General features: G+C 36.2%; 1 protein-coding gene across 1 annotated transcript; it reads right to left on the bottom strand.

Moving 5' to 3' along the window:
• Window positions 1-2355: 2355 nt before the first annotated feature.
• On the bottom strand, window positions 2356-4816 carry LOC141657553 (uncharacterized). Its single transcript, XM_074464824.1, has 8 exons — window positions 4453-4816; window positions 4214-4280; window positions 4075-4114; window positions 3846-3978; window positions 3672-3743; window positions 3075-3155; window positions 2699-2760; window positions 2356-2617 (listed from the first exon to the last, which is right to left on the bottom strand). Exons 1-8 carry the CDS (start codon window positions 4717-4719, stop codon window positions 2533-2535), a joined length of 807 nt encoding a protein of 268 aa, XP_074320925.1. The 5' UTR covers window positions 4720-4816; the 3' UTR covers window positions 2356-2532.
• Window positions 4817-16965: the final 12149 nt, after the last annotated feature.

Below are 16965 nucleotides of genomic sequence, written 5' to 3'. Positions count from 1 at the left end.
CGTACCGGTACTGATCTATTCTTGTCCCAAAATAAGTATGTTGAGGATATTCTTAGTCGTGCTTCTATGTCATCATGTAATGCCTCTACCACCCCGGTTGATGTTGGCGCTAAGCTGAGTGCCACGGCAGGCCCTCTTATTGTTGACCCGTCCTTGTATCGCAGTCTGGCTGGTGCTCTTCAGTATCTCACTATCACCCGCCCAAATATATCTTATGCTGTCCAGCAAGTTTGCCTCTTTATGCATGCTCCTCGCGAACCGCATCTACATCTTTTGAAATGTATTCTTCGCTATCTTAAAGGTACGCTTGCTTATGGCCTGACTTTTAAAGCATCCCGTTCCCTCACTATAACTGCTTATTCGGATGCTGATTGGGGTGGTTGCCCGGATTCTCGCCGTTCCACGTCTGGCTGTTGTGTGTTTTTGGGGGACAATCTCGTGTCTTGGTCATCCAAACGCCAGGCCACGATATCTCATTCTAGTGCTGAGGCCGAGTATCGTGGGGTTGCTAATGCTGTTGCAGAGACTTGTTGGCTACGCAATTTGCTTCTTGAACTTCGGGTCCCTATTAAACGTGCTAGCCTGGTTTATTGCGATAATATCTCTCGCTTTGTTTATCTTTCGTAACCCTGCTCAACATCAGCGAACTAAGCATATTGAGCTCGATATTCATTTTGTTCGCGAGAAAGTACAGGTTGGAACAGTACGTGTTTTACATGTCCCTGCTGCGTTTCAATATGCTGATATTTTCACTAAGGGACTCCCACGGTATCTATTTGATCCATTTCGTTCTAGCTTGAGCGTACGGCCTCCTCCCGCTCCAACTGCGGGAGTGTATTAGTGTAAATATGTTAATATTAGATTGTATATCTTTTAGTTATCGTAAATATCTCGTAGTCATATATTCTGGAACATTCCGTGTAACCTTTGTATTGACTATATATATGAGTAATATGAGATCACTCTTTTCAGGGGATTACATTAACTTACAGGTCCAACTCATCAGTGGATGGAAGACTCCCCATGAGAATCCTATGATGAAATGAAGAGGAGATTTCCCGAGTTCAATTTGGACTCCTCAAGCTGTGTTTAAGGGGAATGAATGGTTATGATTTGAACATTAGGCTATAACTAATTGTTAACAAACTCTCCCAGCTCAGCGCTTATTAACTGAAAGAGGTTGTTGGTTAAACCGACTATGTTTAGGCGGCAAATTTTGTTATAGCTTAGCTTTATAAAATAGGTTTGATTAGAGTTTGTTAAAATCACTTTTGCATTTTACTCAATTACTTCTTGTAATCTTCCTCTGCAAATCCTCTGTAATTCTTCAGTAATCTTTCGATTATTGAACATTTTCCAATAAATACAATCTCGAATTTCCTTCTCAATTTTGGCAATTCCAGCTGTATTTTTAGAGTTTCTCGAATCAATCCCTGAACCCTTATATCAAAATCACACGAATTAGGCGTGATGGTTGGTGGTGGTCGATGGGGATAGGTTTGGTTTTGAAAGTTTTTGTTGGTTCAGATATGGTGCCATCAAGATAGGATAAGAGTTTTGAGTTCATTCATGATGGCATAGATTTATAATCGTCATTGACGTCAAGTAATGGTGTTTTTGAGTTCAACGCAAATTAAGTTGATGATGGGGGAGGTTAGAGGGTTCGGCATTATCAATTAGGGCAGAGCAAAAAATCCGATTATTCAAACTGATCCGATATCCGATCCGAATCTGATCCGAATGTTTGGATATATGATCCGAAAGTTAAGTTTGGTTTGGATATCTGATCCGAAATCTTTGGTTTTGGTTTGGATATGGATATTAGAATTAAAACATTTGGATATCCGATCCGATCCGAAACTATAGTTTTCTAGTATAATTTCGAGAAAATAAAATTTTATTTGATACAACAACTTAATTAATGTTTAAAATATTAGAGAAATATCTAGGTGGTACTTAAATTTTATGTCGAGAACATTGGAATAAGAATACTAAAGAAAATCATCATGTAAGACTATGAATATAATCGTGTTTCAAACTTAATTTTAAAGTAAATTCTAAAGTATGGATATCCGATGGATATCCGCATCCGATCCGATTGTTTTGGATACCCGAACATTGGTTATCCGAAACATTTGGTTTGGATATTGGATATCTAACTTCAGGATTTTTAATATGGATATCCGATCCGAACTAGCACTTTGGATCAAATACCCGATCCGTACTCTGCCCTAATATCAATAAGTTGCATCGGGATGGGTATAATGGTGGCTGGTCCGGAAGGAAAAGTAGCCGGGTTTGCGTTTTGGTTACAAGCACTCGATTCACATAGGATCACTTAAGATGGTGATAATGTGTAAAGAATTGGAAGCTTTATAATTTCACTAATGATATGAACATTATTTATACAAGTACAAGGAGCATAGACATATGAACTAGTCCTTTTATTTGGATCACATAATACTATTGTGCCTATAATGCAAAATTTATGAGAAAAGTTGATGGAATTTTTTTGTAGAAAAAGCTATTACATCAAGTTGAATTTTGAGGGATGTCCAACTCCCACTTTCTACAGAGACAATGTACTTTAGCTAGTGAAGCCATGTAATCATCAGACCTGAGATGAGATTAGTATAAGTTAGTCATGAGAAACAAGTAAACTAACACAAATACATAGCGTGCAAGTCATGGTTCGAACCTTTGCCCGTAAGGAGATTGGCATGCAGCGACGATGTATTTCTTAGCCATGTCTGGTTTGCCCTATTCAGAAATCACAAAGATTCATAGTAATTAAATGGGTTCAGAACAAAATAACATTTCATAGGTACATTGCAATCTCTGTTTCTCCCATCTTTGTCGCCTTCATTTGTTCACGTTTTTTTATAAAGGTGATTATTTTTTGTTTCGAAGAGGTTGTTATTGAACTTTTCTTTTAAGTTGTACTCTTATAATTGATGAACCCGGTTTATTATTTTTTACCTACCCATTATACCTCTGCCCGTGTGTTCGCAGAAAAAAAAAAAGGCCCGAAAACATAATATGCTAATATGCAGAAAAGAGTGACATGAGAATACCAGTGATTCATAATAGAGCCCAGCATAGAGGGAAGCATAGAAATACTCGGCACCTTGACTGCCGGAGAATGTCTTGAACAACTACGGAAAATTCAACAGATTAGAGGATTATTTGATGACATTATTATCCATACACCAACTTGTTTACTCTTTCGCATGTATCAGCTAGATTATCAAGTAAAGTGATGAGTTCAAACCCGCCAGCATAAGAAACTATCTTCATTGCACCCTTTACACAAAAAGAAGAAAACAGAAAAAACCGTCTACTTATTTAAGCTTCTGAAGTAGTTGTTGGTCAATGTAGGGACATACGAGTAAAATCAACATACGAGTAAGACTGCGTACATCAGACTTGCCCTCCTCATATCAGACCAGGTCATGTTATGTTGTATCTAAGGCTGTAGAAACTTTATTAGAGTCTACTGGTGAAGCTATACATGCTGTAATGCTGATATGCAACCGAACTCACGTTGATCAACTTGAACAGTCCTCACAATTGAGCGATTGAAGTGAACAAGACGAATATCAAACCATATTGTAGATAAACTATTTAATATTTGAAAAAAGTTTCAGTTGATACTTGAATGAGAATATCACCTTGTCAGGATCTCCTCCATCTTTGAACAAATTATAGGCTTCCCGCATCACGGCTCTTCCATCTCTACCAACCTGAAACAAAAATCATTGGATTTGTATCTGAAAATACTTCTGTACCAATACATTTTCATGACTTTTACGCAGATAAGTTAAGAGGCCGAAGAATAAACTTGCCTTGAGAAATTGGTTTCTAGCCTTGTCAACACCATACAATTGAGCTTCACAAAGGAAGCACCAGATGGACTCTTCAGTATCATTCGGATTCTGGGCCACATCAATCCGAAATTGCTCCGCCCCTTCTTCAAACCTACAACTCTCTACTCATAAACGACTCGCTTCATAGACATACACTGATACACATGATATATCAATAACCATGTTTCTAAGAAAATCAAGAGAGTACCTATCTAGGTAGTACAGGGAAAGTCCTCTTTGCCATGAATCTGAAACCGAAATAATATTTCAGATTGTAATTTTCAAAGATGGCAGCAGTAATTCATGGTAATCTTACAGCAACAATAAATATAGAGTTTAAGACGTACATGCCTTTTGACGAGGATCAAGCTCAATTGCTTTGTCAAACTCAACAAGTGACCCCATTACATCACCCTTCACAATAACCATGTTTCGTGATCAGTCAAGACGCCAAGTAAAAAGGGCAGCACAGGGACAAAATCGCATAATATACGAATGGCAGAAACACAAAAGCATGTTAGGTTCATAGGGCGGGTTGAGTGGCAGACCAAGAGGGCATAACTAAAGTAAGGGGTGGTGAAGGTACCTGTCTGAAGAGAAGCATGCCACGACGAACAGCAATAACAGCTTCGCGAGGATTGTTGTTGCTGCCGCCTGTCAAGGCATCCCATATGCCTGACACTGATGGGATAAACATTCTTCTTGAAAGAGCAACAAAGGAAACCTGAACATTTGGACATGTCGAGTGTTTGAAAGGGAGAGTGGCGGAAAATGGTGTTTGAAGGTTAGGTGGTGACAACTGAGAGAAGAAAGAACGATTGGGAGTGAGGTTGAATGCAGTAGAGATGCCCATTATTACAAATTTAGCATTTCTGTGGTGCTAGTCTCGTATCTTGAGAGTGCCTGATATTAAGTGCAGGAAAATAAGATAAGGCAACTACCACGGGTGTGTACAATCCGGTCTAGACTGGTCCGGACCAGAATCTATGACACCGGAATAAGATAAGGCAATATTTTTTAACATTTTGGTTTCCGGTCCGGATCGGAAAGACCGGAATTATAGTTACTTGATCTTTTTTCTTAAAATATAATTTGAAAAAACATTGTAGGACTATTTAATCCAATTTTGGACTGAAAATTGAAAAGGTGGATATGTAAGGAAATATTCCGGTCCAGATTTGGACCAGAATTTTTCCGGTCTGGCCCAAGTCCGGAATTTTTAATTCCGGGCCATGGTTTTTGGGATTCCGGTTCCGAACCGTGCACAGCTAGGCAAGTAATGGTGTTACAATAATGAATCGTCTACCAATCGTTGGTTGGCGCAGTGGTAGCATGGGGTTGCGGGAGGTCTGCGGATCGATCCCCCACAACTGCGATTGGGAGGGGTTTAAATACCGTAATCCTTGGACACGCCCCGAAATCCGGATTAGTCGGCCCAATGTGGGCTCGGATTACCGGATGGTTTAGACCAAAAAAAAAAACAATAATGAATCGTCTGGCACTCTGGCAGTAGGCTTTAGGAACACTGGTACTAGTTGTTAATGCAGGCTTGGGTTGGACTTATGCTGGGCTGAATATCTATTTTTTGGTTCTGAAAGTGGGTTTGGGATTTGCTACCGGGTCGACCATAACCACTTCTTTTTGGAAGCCCGATAGGCCGAGTCTGATTGGCTATCGTTAAAAGTTTTAATAAGGTTAAACCCCAAATCCAATCGCTATCTTTCGTCGACAAATTACTAAATATCTTTAATAAACTTTGAACCATCCATTTTAGCTCTACCTTCTATTTCCTTGTCATTAAACCTTAAATACTAAGACCTCATTAAAATCAAAATCAAAAACCGCTTTCAAAACTTCAAATTTTCCGTCGACGACAACAAATCAACTTCAACTAAACTTTAAATCAATCATCAGCAACAACAAATCCACTATGAAAGTGATCAAATTTTGCACACTTTTCATTGACTTCGTTAAATTTTCATAGATTAGAACAGATTAGAGTACGAATAAAACTCCAATTACGCACCAAAATTACCCCTCAAACCTAGGTCTAGACCCATGTCTGGACGTGGAGGCCTCACGTCCAAGCATAGGTTCAAACGTGGAATAGTCACGTCTGGACCCAACTCTAGACGTTACTATTCCACGTTAATCCGCTTTTTTATTTTTTAATTAATTTTATTGTCTTTCTGCTATACGTGTTCTGCTAATTAAATATTTTTAGGAAATTATTTGTTAGCTTCTTGTTTCTAACAATTTTTTTTCATTAGATGGCTGAAAAGGGGAAAAATGTTGCTGATTAGAGTCGAGTTCGAAATTGACAGGTTACAGCACCGAAACGAGCAAAAGCTCCTCAAAGGCAGCTTCATCGTGAGGTTACACTGCAACCAGAACCTAGGTTTTAATCACGTCCTCGGGTTTCTTTGGAGGACGACTCCAAGTTTGTATGTGACGATGATATGAATTATGACTCGGGAGTGAGCAGTTTGAGATGGCTCAACAGGAAGAGGGGGGAGGAACCCGTGGATGAGGAGGTTCATATTTCTTCTACATCCACTATGATGGTTAAACCGGCAAAGACGGGTCATTTTGAGTGGTGCTCTGAAGGTTTGAATAGTGCCGGGTCTTCAAAGAAAGGGAATAAAAACACATCCCGAATTATCACTAAGCCTTGCTCTGGTGGCCCCTCGGTTTCTCACGTGAACACTAGCTTTGTGGGCCACCTTGCATACAATTTGTGGTTGGATGTTTCTATTGTGGGTCGACCTTTGTTGACGGATTACCATCGGTGGAACAATTTTTCGTAAGAATTTTGATCAAGTCACTTTCATTAAAACTTTACGGGAACAAAAAAAAAAAAAAAAAAAAAAAAAAAAAAAAAAACTTGTCAATCGGTCTTCCCACCCACCATCCTAACCCGTGCCTGTAAAGCCAAACCATGGTCAAGCCTTAGCCATTCTGGCACAACCCGAGATGGCCTACCTCCCCATAGGCCGAGTCACAGCTTGAACAATAAAATTTAACCAGGGGGCGACTAACATGGAGTGCCTGGACCCTAGGGCTAGGTGTAGCGAAAGCACATGAATTCTACGAATACAAGAAACTAGTTTTAATCCCGTGCAAAAATTGCACGGGGTTACTTGTTAAACAATTGTTATTATTAAATTATGAATAGAGAAAATGTAGAAATATTGAAATTCAAATATACAAAATTAAGTAAGTAAGAATATAGTAAAGACAATAACATTAATACAGTCGTTATTACATGAGACGGTTTTACACGGTGAGACGATTTCGTTGTATATAAAAACAACTTACTTATCAGTATTAGATAAATAGTTTATTTGTTGCAATGAACCGTCTCCCAGGGTGATTCGTTTTACTCTATAATTCGTGTCAATCTGAATAGGCTCAATAACAAACTGTTGGCTCAAAATCTAAATATGATTAAAATAGGCTTAAACAACCTCAAACTAACCCATTAAAATATCAGTATATATCGCCAAAGGCCCCACTTTCACCTTATAGTAAATTAGCAATGCTAACCTAACATACTTCCAAAACATACTTCACACGCCTCTTTCTCCCTCGCTCTCTCTCATCAAACACGCCCTCACCAGTCACCGTCATTATATCACTCCCTCAAACCTATAATTTCTCTCTATAATCCTCATTCATTAAACAATATATCATCTCCTTACTCGATAATGTTCACCCAGTTGATAATCTCTCTCACTATCAGCTATGTTTGTTTCATTTTTTGTTCTGATTTTTTTTCTATTCAATTTCTCATAGATCTGATGGTTATTTTTTTAAAAGTTGATTTTTTATTTTTTATAAAATTATTAGTGAATATCATAGATCTAATGAGTATTATTTTTTTAAATAAAATTACTCAATATGAGTAAGTATGTGTTTTTAAATAATATTTTTTTTACTTTATTTGGTTGCCTATATTACGTTTAAATTATTTTTTTCATTTATTTAAAACTTATTTTCGTTAATTTAAAAAATTCCATATTTTGAATGTAATATTCCCCTTTTTTTTTGACAAAACAATAGAGTATTTCTAAGAACGAAAATTAAATCTATTAAATTTAAATGACTTGGATATTTTCTGAAAATATTTATCAATTAAATTCCTAAATCTTATTTTTATATAAGTTTTTAATGGCATGTTTTTCCTATTATAGTTACAGGATTTTTAAAGAGAATTTTTTGAAATAAATTGTTAAATTTAGCTTTCGGATTTTTTTGAAGATTTTAAAACAATTTTTTCAAAAAAAATAAGTAATTTTTAGATGTTAAATATTTGTAATCACTTACTTGAGATCATTTAAAAGATTAGATTATATTAATTCAAATTAGATTAGCTTAGATTATACTTAGTATTAATAAATTGATTTTATTATAAAAAAAACGTGGAAAATAAACTTAAAATCGTTTTCTTCGGAATAATTTTTCATATTTGAATTGGGTGGGGAGAGGAGAGGAGATGGGAGGAGAGAGGGTAATTAAATGGTGTATAGAAAGTGGTGGGCCCTAGAGGTGGCAATTATTGACACGACCCAAAAATACGACACGAACCCGACACGAAGTTAGCGGGTTAGGGTCAAGACGTTATGACCCATTTAAGTAATTGGGTTGACACGGACACGACACGAAACTTAAATGGGTCGGGTTAGGGTTGGGCTCTTTTGACACGAACCCGACATGAATAACCCGCTTATCTAAAAGTGTCATGATATATTTGGGTGGAATCAATAATCAACCCAAACAACTTACAAATAAGTATTTTCATTCCTTATTTTAGGGATAACGGGCTTTTAAAACTTAGTTTATTTTATTAGCTTATTGGGTTTAACGGGTTAAATGGGTTAAAAATGACCCGCTAAAAGATAAATGGGTTAAACATGACCTGTTAAAAGATAAATGGGTTAAACAGGTCGGGTTGGGTTATAGAAAAATTAAATGGGTTGGGTTAGGGTTGAGACAAATGACCCGTTTATATAATTGGGTCGGGTTAGGGTTGGGGTAGTGGTGATCCATTTAAAGTTGACACGAACACGAACACGACACGACCTGATCTGTTTGCCAGGTCTAGTGGGCCCTATATGTTGCCAAATTTCGGATAATTTTCAGCCAATGAAAGCCTTCAAAAAACCTGGCTTTTATACTAGGTAGATAAGAACAATCACATAACAAAGAGTACGTGGAAATAATTGCTTCACACATACGAGAATGATGAGAAGGGCCAACTTGGAAGTTGGAAGATGCGTTCACTATACTATTTGGCACAAAGAATTCTAGAAACATCACGATTCCATTTTATTGTGATCACTAGATGCGAAGATGACCAATTGATTAGAAACAACGATTATATTCCAGAAATAAGACAAGAAACTTTATAAATTCAAAGTAAAATTTTATTTCAAAGCAAAGTAAGAACAACTTTTTAACTATAAAGTGATCAAATTATATCTGCATTATCAATGTAATTACATTTATATCGGTTTTATCGAGTTAGGATCATTTTCGTTTTCTAAAAGAAATGGAGAGACCATTTCTCTTTTGCAAGACAACTTTATATTGTTTCTCCCGTTTTATTTCTTTTCCCATTGTTTTTCAGAATATAAACTAAATCTTAGATCGCTGCAAAATGAAATATAGATCTGTAAGAAGAAATAGACGCCTCTATTTCTTTTAGAAAATGAAGAGGATCCAAATCGAGTGTTGTGCACCCTTCACCCGTTTCTCTCCAAATTGCAAGTACATATTGGACAATGTCGTTAGTCGTCACCATGGGTTACTATAATTTGTTAAAACGTGTGTAAATATATTTTACTAGCTTAATACCCGTGCAAAGTTGCACGGGCATATATAAAAACATTTTAAACATTCTTTTTAATATTATTTCTATTTGGATTGATAACAACTCTACCAAACATATGTAATTTGTGTTACCAATTTTTTGCAAATTTCAATAGAACAATTTTGTAATGTCCATAAACAGAATATATACAAACTACTCCGTATTTGCTAACCTTTTTAAAGCATAAATTTATATTTACCAATGATTTCGGTTGCTAATTACGTTATTAAAGGTATTGAAAAAGAATAAAGTTGGTTGTATCACTTTTTGTTTAACTTGTTCAAAAGCAATAATCATGTGAATGAACCGTGAATGATTTAGCAACGAAGCAAATATAATTCATTTTGATATAATTCAACACTAAAATTCAATTTAATAAGTGATTTTTCAATACTAAAGTAAATAGTTCATTAGCTCGAGGTTTGATCGATTTCCTCTCCTCTTTTTGGATTCTAGTACTTAGGCCTGCTTTTTTTGACAAAACGAATCTGATCTCAATTGAACTCAACTTATAGGATCTGAACTGAACTGAACTGAACTTATAGGATCTGAACTGATCTGAACTTATAGAATCTGAACTGAACTGAACTTATAGGATCTGAACTGAACTTATAGGATCTGAACTAAACTGAACTTATAGGATCTGAACTGAACTGAACTTATAAGATCTGAACTAAACTAAACTAAACTTATAGGAGCCGAACTTAACTTTATTTTATTTTATTTTATTTTATTTAACTTAACTATTATTATTATTATTATTATTATTATTATTATTATTATTATTATTATTATTATTATTATTATTATTATTATTATTATTATTATTATTATTACTACTTGCCAAGAGAGAACATTGATAAAAAAAATTATAGTCTAAAACACAAGGTAAAATAATAACATTTTTCCGCTTTATATGCATTGGTTTGTGTATACATTATACTATGATTACATTACGATAACAAATAAATCACATATTATATCTTTTTTTCTAACCATTTATTTCCATATTATCATAATCCTCATCACTTTCATTTTCACTATCACTCTCAATAACGGATCCATTGCCTCGCCAAATGTTTTTGACTATGTTGTTTCGTACCTAATACATGACCTTATTCCGCTTTTTATCAAACATGCCCAAATATATTGTGACGCTGAAATTATTAATGAGAGGAGTGATTTTTTTTTTAAATAATAATGTATGTATCGAATAATTAATGTCAAATATTTCTGTATCGGTCTGTAAAAATAATACTCTGTATATAGTTTTTCTAAACTAAATTTATAAGATCCGAATTTTTCCTCAATCGAACTTATAGGATCTCGAATCAACTTATAGGATCTCGAATCGAATCAACTTATAGGATCGAATCGAATTTATTGGATCCGAATCGAATCGAACTTATAGGATCTCGAATCGAATCGAACTTATAGGATCTCGAATCGAATCGAACTTATAGGATCTGAAGTGAACTGAAATTAAGTGACTTTAAGTCCAAAAGAACAGGGCCTTAGCTTTGTACTCCCAGTCCCAGTTAATTGTTCGCTGTTTTTTTTTATTCTTACGAGCGATATTTTAATCAAATGTAAACAATAATTGAGAAACATGATTTAATTTAAAGTGTGGGGACGTAACATATATGAACTTCTTAAGTTTGTACACAATCGGTGCATACATGAACCCCAACACGATAAAATATTTTCAAATGCGGCCTAAATTTACAATTTTTTTCTAACACTATTTTGCAAAGAATTTCAAATTCTCGAAGACCTTTATCAATTTTATTTAGTAGCTTCAGCTGCCTAAGAATTGTAAATGTCATTAGTATGGTGTCTTGTATAGTTGTGTCCTCTCCGGTAACTCGGGTCCTAGTTCCACTTTTAACAAAGGGTAAAAATGTAAGATGGTCATCATATCATATAATTGCTTTATCCTGATCGTTTATTTATCGTTGATTAAACTACCTATTTAAAAGAATATAAAAGATAAACAAATACTTATCTTAGTTACTATCTGTTCTTTGTTACTATCCACACGATATTCACGCATATAATAACATCAATTCTCACTTCAATTCTCACTTCAACAACAACAATCCAGATTACAATTTCGCTTCAAGTTTACAATTTCCAAACTCGTTTATTCAAACCTACCCGTTCTACATCAAAATATTTTAGTTAATTGTTTTCCTTTCTATTTTGGGAATACTTTTAATGAGTAACTTAATTCTTCACACTCATTTTAGTCCATTTATCATCCAATAACTAGTCTACTCCTCTTTTATTGGCATTTGTGTTAAACGAAAGGTAAACAAATAACTAGACGTAATGAATAATATTTAAATTGACAAAGTAATTATTTTTAAATCAAGCACTTGATATTTATATGGAATCACTATCTACTCCGTAGTGATCACACAAAAACAAATCTCCAATCCCCATAGCATCAAGCTTATCACGAAGATTTGTTTCACTTTCGATGGATACCCCGGTCTACCACGAGAGAATTAGATACTACGAGTATCTATCAACGCGACAAAGAGCATCCAAATTCTCACATTATGAATTAATTTTGGAATTACTTTTTCACCTATAAACTTTACTCTTTCACATACATTTTGTCATAAATTTTTCCTTTAATACCCTTCTAATCTCAACTCTAATTAAATGAACTCTTATTTTTCTCAATAATCTAATCGCTCAAATTTCAACTATAGATTAATTCTCTAATTTAATTTATTTTGTTAACAATTGTTAATGTTATTTACTGCAATTTTTTCTATCAATTATTAAAAAGAATTTGTTTGTTAGCTATAATATTGAAAATAGTGTTTATAAGATAATTGTTATTGGGAGTGGTGGCTGGTGCGACCGTCACAGATCGAGAAGAGGCTGCTTGGTGGTGGGATGATAATGCGTGGTGGCTGGGTGATTGTGCGTGAAATAGAGAATCTGTGCGTGGTGGTGATGACGATCGTTAATACCCACATCGCCAATAGTGAAATAAATTCTTCCATCATCAGATGGAACAACAAGAAATTGAAGTAAAATTGATTTTAATGAAGATACAGGTGATATAAAAACTACAAATTGTAAGATTAACTTTACGATTTCAATGATGAAATCAGTCCCAAGAATTAATATATACTTGAATTAATTCAACCCTAATACAATCAATAGACGGAATAAAGGACTAACCTTGGTCCATGTCTTACAGACGCAATCGATACAATAAGAAGTATAATAAGCAACACATATGCACCAAAACATGCTAATTATACAAATTAAGCCATGAAAGAATCATCTAAGTACACACTATCACCAACAATTTCCCAAATTACAAATAAAATTTCAATTCTTTACATCTCAGACGGTCTCTACAGCTGTGAAAATTTCATCATAATTAACACGAATTAACTCAACTATTACAATCTTTAAGACTTAAATCTTCAAAACACATCCATGTACAACACAAATTCCCAATCATATGAGACGAATTTTAGTTTGAGGCACTTTTAAGATAAAGTTTTAAGACAAATTTTGAGGTAAAAATCACAAAAATTAACTCCCCACATGATACGCATAACAACATACATTGCCCAATTTTTCCCTTTTTACATGTAATAAGCAACCAAAACTCACTTCAAATTACCAAACCCTAGAAATTTCGATCACAAGCATATGCAATTTCTATTCGATTTTTGTATTATAAACAACAATAATCATAAAAGGGAAGCATCTAGATCATATTACAACAATTACAAGCCAATTTTCTTCCATATGAATCGATTTTTCAGATTTTCTATCAACCTAACTTTCTTTTTAATTGATGAAAAGCATTAAAATAGGAAGGAAATCATACCTTAATCAAATAAGGAGTATAGTAAAAGCACAAATGAAAGCTATGAAAATCACCAATTAGATCACCACAAACACAAGAATTCAAGGGCTTGAGAGAGATATAGGGGTTAGGGTTTGCGAGGTTGTGAGGAAGAATAAGAAGAAAGAGTAAAGAAAAGGGGTTTATGAACCCGTGAGATTGTCGGTACTGTAGCTTACTCGATCGAGTGTCTCGGGTACTCGATCGAGTACCCTCTCCTCGATCGAGTAGGCGCTATTTGATCGAGTATTCGTAGGAAATTCCTACATTCTCGACGTCATAGCTTCCTAACTAGATCGAGTGAGGTCTACTCGGTCTAGTAAGCACTCAGACTCGGTCAAGTAAGGTTGGGTACATGGTCGGAATTTACGAGTTTAACTGAAGATCCCTGCAAAACAACATTACGTGTCGATTCCAAACCAAGTTCGGAAGTCGTCACCGGTTATCATATTCGTTCACATTATACCATTACTACTCAAATATATCGCAACGGTTTCACCAACTAAGATTCATATCACATTATTCCATAACGAACTTCACAACGTTGTTTACCACACTATTAAATCATTCATGTATACACTTAACGCAATACTTCATCTCTAAACCTTTGTCTACGACTTTACTAGCAACTTACAATCGCATTACTCTAGACACTTATTTAGCATTGCATTCCCATGTATCGTCCAAGTCTACTTAGCAAAGTAACTATGTTTCAACATAAACAAATTAGTCTACTCAGATTAATCACGTCACATGCGGAAGCTTTCAACCATTCATATATTACATGCATCCATTACTATTTTGATAATTCTCATTATAATCCTACAACTCTTTAACTATCATCATTAACACTACTATAAGACTTATAAATCCGTAAAGAAACTACCATTACTAGCAACCTGAACCAAACACAGCCATTACCACATTCCATATCACCTCACACGTTCCTACTCTTTTCACATACTTCTATCGTATAAAACCTTTCGCGTTCCTCATTATCATTCCACACACATATTAGTTCCATCAAAACTTTGCCATATATGATTCTAACATAACTATTACGCACATGCTAACCTCAACGGAGACTCGACCACAATCAATTCCAACATAATCACCATACACATTAGGCACATAGTTGCCGACTCAACATTCCCATACCTAGTGACTGGCTGAAGCACAATGGGGCCAAGATTTTGAAATGAGGGCGCCTTCTCACCCAAAATCTAGCATCGGCTGTGTAATACCCGCCCTTTTAGGGATCCTTTGACCAGCGTTGACTGTCCTTGGGAGCGGGAGTAACCTTAGGGAAGTGTGCCAAGACCATCTTGGGGTGCGTTTTAAGAGTGGTACTCGATAGAGTAGAGGCTACTCGATCGAGTAGCTAGGGTACTCGATCGAGTAGGGGGCCACTCGATCGAGTAGGTTGGGTACTCGATCGAGTGCCTGGTTTTCAGCGAGGGTTTTATATCGCGTTTTGTTAAATCCGCAAATCACTTCCGCCACTTTCCTCCTATCCTTCGCGCCTCTTTCCTTCCCTTCACCTCAAAACCTCCATGGAAGCCTTTGTGAAGATCCTTGTGCCTTAGAAGAGCGTCTCTTGAGTCGGGTAGCGGTCTTTTGCCTTGTCTCTCCCTATAGGTATGTCACAATCATCATCCGTGTCCTTGTCTCTATAGTTAGGGTTTGATTGTTAGTAATAGATATTTGCATGATGGTAATAGGCGTTGCTTGGTTGCTGGATGTGTTATCTGTCGGCATGGATTGGTTGCGGTCGCTTAAAGGTAGGTTCGCCTACTCGGTTTACAGAGATGGTCTAGTGTGTCGGTCGTTATGTTAGTATTGTGATTGTTTGGCATGGTAATTGATTGTGCTGTGTTGGTGGTCGTGATTACTGGTGATGGTTCTCGAGATGCGTTCTCGGCTGAGTGGGGTCACTTGCGGGAGTGACTTCACGCCCTAGTTTCGCCCTTCGTGGAACCCGCCACGAAAGGGGATGTGCACATTAATGGGACAGGGTTGTCGCTCGTTTGATGAGCGGGGCTTAGGTGGGAACGGCTGCGGTCCCCACTCGCGTGGATCGGTCCAAAGTGGACGTCGATGATGTGTTTGGATGGATTGTTGTGATTGCGATTGGGACTAGTGTCACCGTTTGTATTGTTGTTTGTAGTTGTCTTGTCTTATCTCGCATCGACCTTGTGTGGTTGTTTGTTATGCGTCCGCCGTGATCCCTTATGGTGAGCAAATCGGTCTTAGCAGTGTTGATGATGCCGATAGCTGGTTTCCGGGCAGGGATGAGTCTTCACGAGTTATGATGGTCATAGCGAGTAGTCCTTGAGTTGTACCTTTGTGTTGTATTTTGGTTTAAATCACTTGTAACACAACTTAATAGTTCTTTTATTGACGTTTGATAATTACTTCCCTCGGGCAACCGAGATGGTAACGCCCTTATATGCTAAGGAAGGCCTAGTTAAGGCTCCTCTGAATATGGGGGTGTTACAAAGTGGTATCAGAGCGACGATTTTGGAACCTGTAACAAATGAACATAATGAACGTAGAGAGTCTAATAAAATGAACCTGGTGTATGTGTAATGGGAGCCCCAACCGATGCTAGATTTTGGGTGAGTAGGCGCCCTCATTTCAAAATCTTGGCCCCATGACGCTTAAGCCAAGAACATGGGATGGGAATGTGGAGTCCGTGTGTCTATGTGTGCTATGTATGTTAATTGTGCTTGAGTACCTCCTTAAGTTTTGTTAGAATTAATAGCGGTGTGATAGTAATGCTTGGATCGAATATGGTAATTGTTGACGAAGTTATGGAGTTCTTTGAATGATTAGTGAGCCTATATGATAGCTATGTGATGCGTGACGAAATTTCTCGTCATGGAGATGCGTGAAAGTGTGAAATCGAATGTGTAATATGAATAGTGAACACGTGGGTAGTTGCCATAGAATTTATGATGACGGGAGTTGTAAGTGAGATTATAGATCCTACCGCGATGATTATAATGATAATTATAGTATAGACGAGTAATAATCCGAACCATGGTATATGGTAAGGTGTATATGCTTTGCTATTTAGTTGAAACTTTTCCGCTGCGTAATATTTGATTTAAGTAAGATAAATTGCTTATGATAGAATGTGAAACATGGTAGATTAATTTGTTTGAAAAGTATGCATTTATGTAATACGTGAAAGAATGAACTAATATTAATTTAAATGTTTCAATTTGGTAGTAATACATATAAAGTAAACTTAAATGTAATACGACGATGTGGTTATGTCTATGGAAGATTCGGTAGCAGGTAAACCGAGTAGAGTAATGAGTGTAGTGTAAGTGGAATAA

The sequence above is a fragment of the Silene latifolia genome, chromosome 5 (genome assembly GCF_048544455.1).
Source record: "Silene latifolia isolate original U9 population chromosome 5, ASM4854445v1, whole genome shotgun sequence".
Taxonomy (NCBI): Eukaryota; Viridiplantae; Streptophyta; class Magnoliopsida; order Caryophyllales; family Caryophyllaceae; genus Silene; species Silene latifolia.
Note: the sequence above shows the minus strand (reverse complement) of the source record. Positions and strands in the feature narration are given on the sequence as shown.

What these genes read in the sequence shown, in the direction of transcription:
- LOC141657553 (XM_074464824.1), bottom strand. Translation starts at nt 4,719, where the DNA reads ATGGGCATCTCTACTGCATTCAACCTCACTCCCAATCGTTCTTTCTTC. An exon ending in TGATCCTCGTCAAAAGGCAT is followed by an intron (nt 4,115 to 4,213) that starts GTACGTCTTAAA and finishes TTTCGGTTTCAG; the next exon opens with ATTCATGGCAAAGAGGACTT. An exon ending in GGCTCTATTATGAATCACTG is followed by an intron (nt 2,761 to 3,074) that starts GTATTCTCATGT and finishes ATTTCTGAATAG; the next exon opens with GGCAAACCAGACATGGCTAA.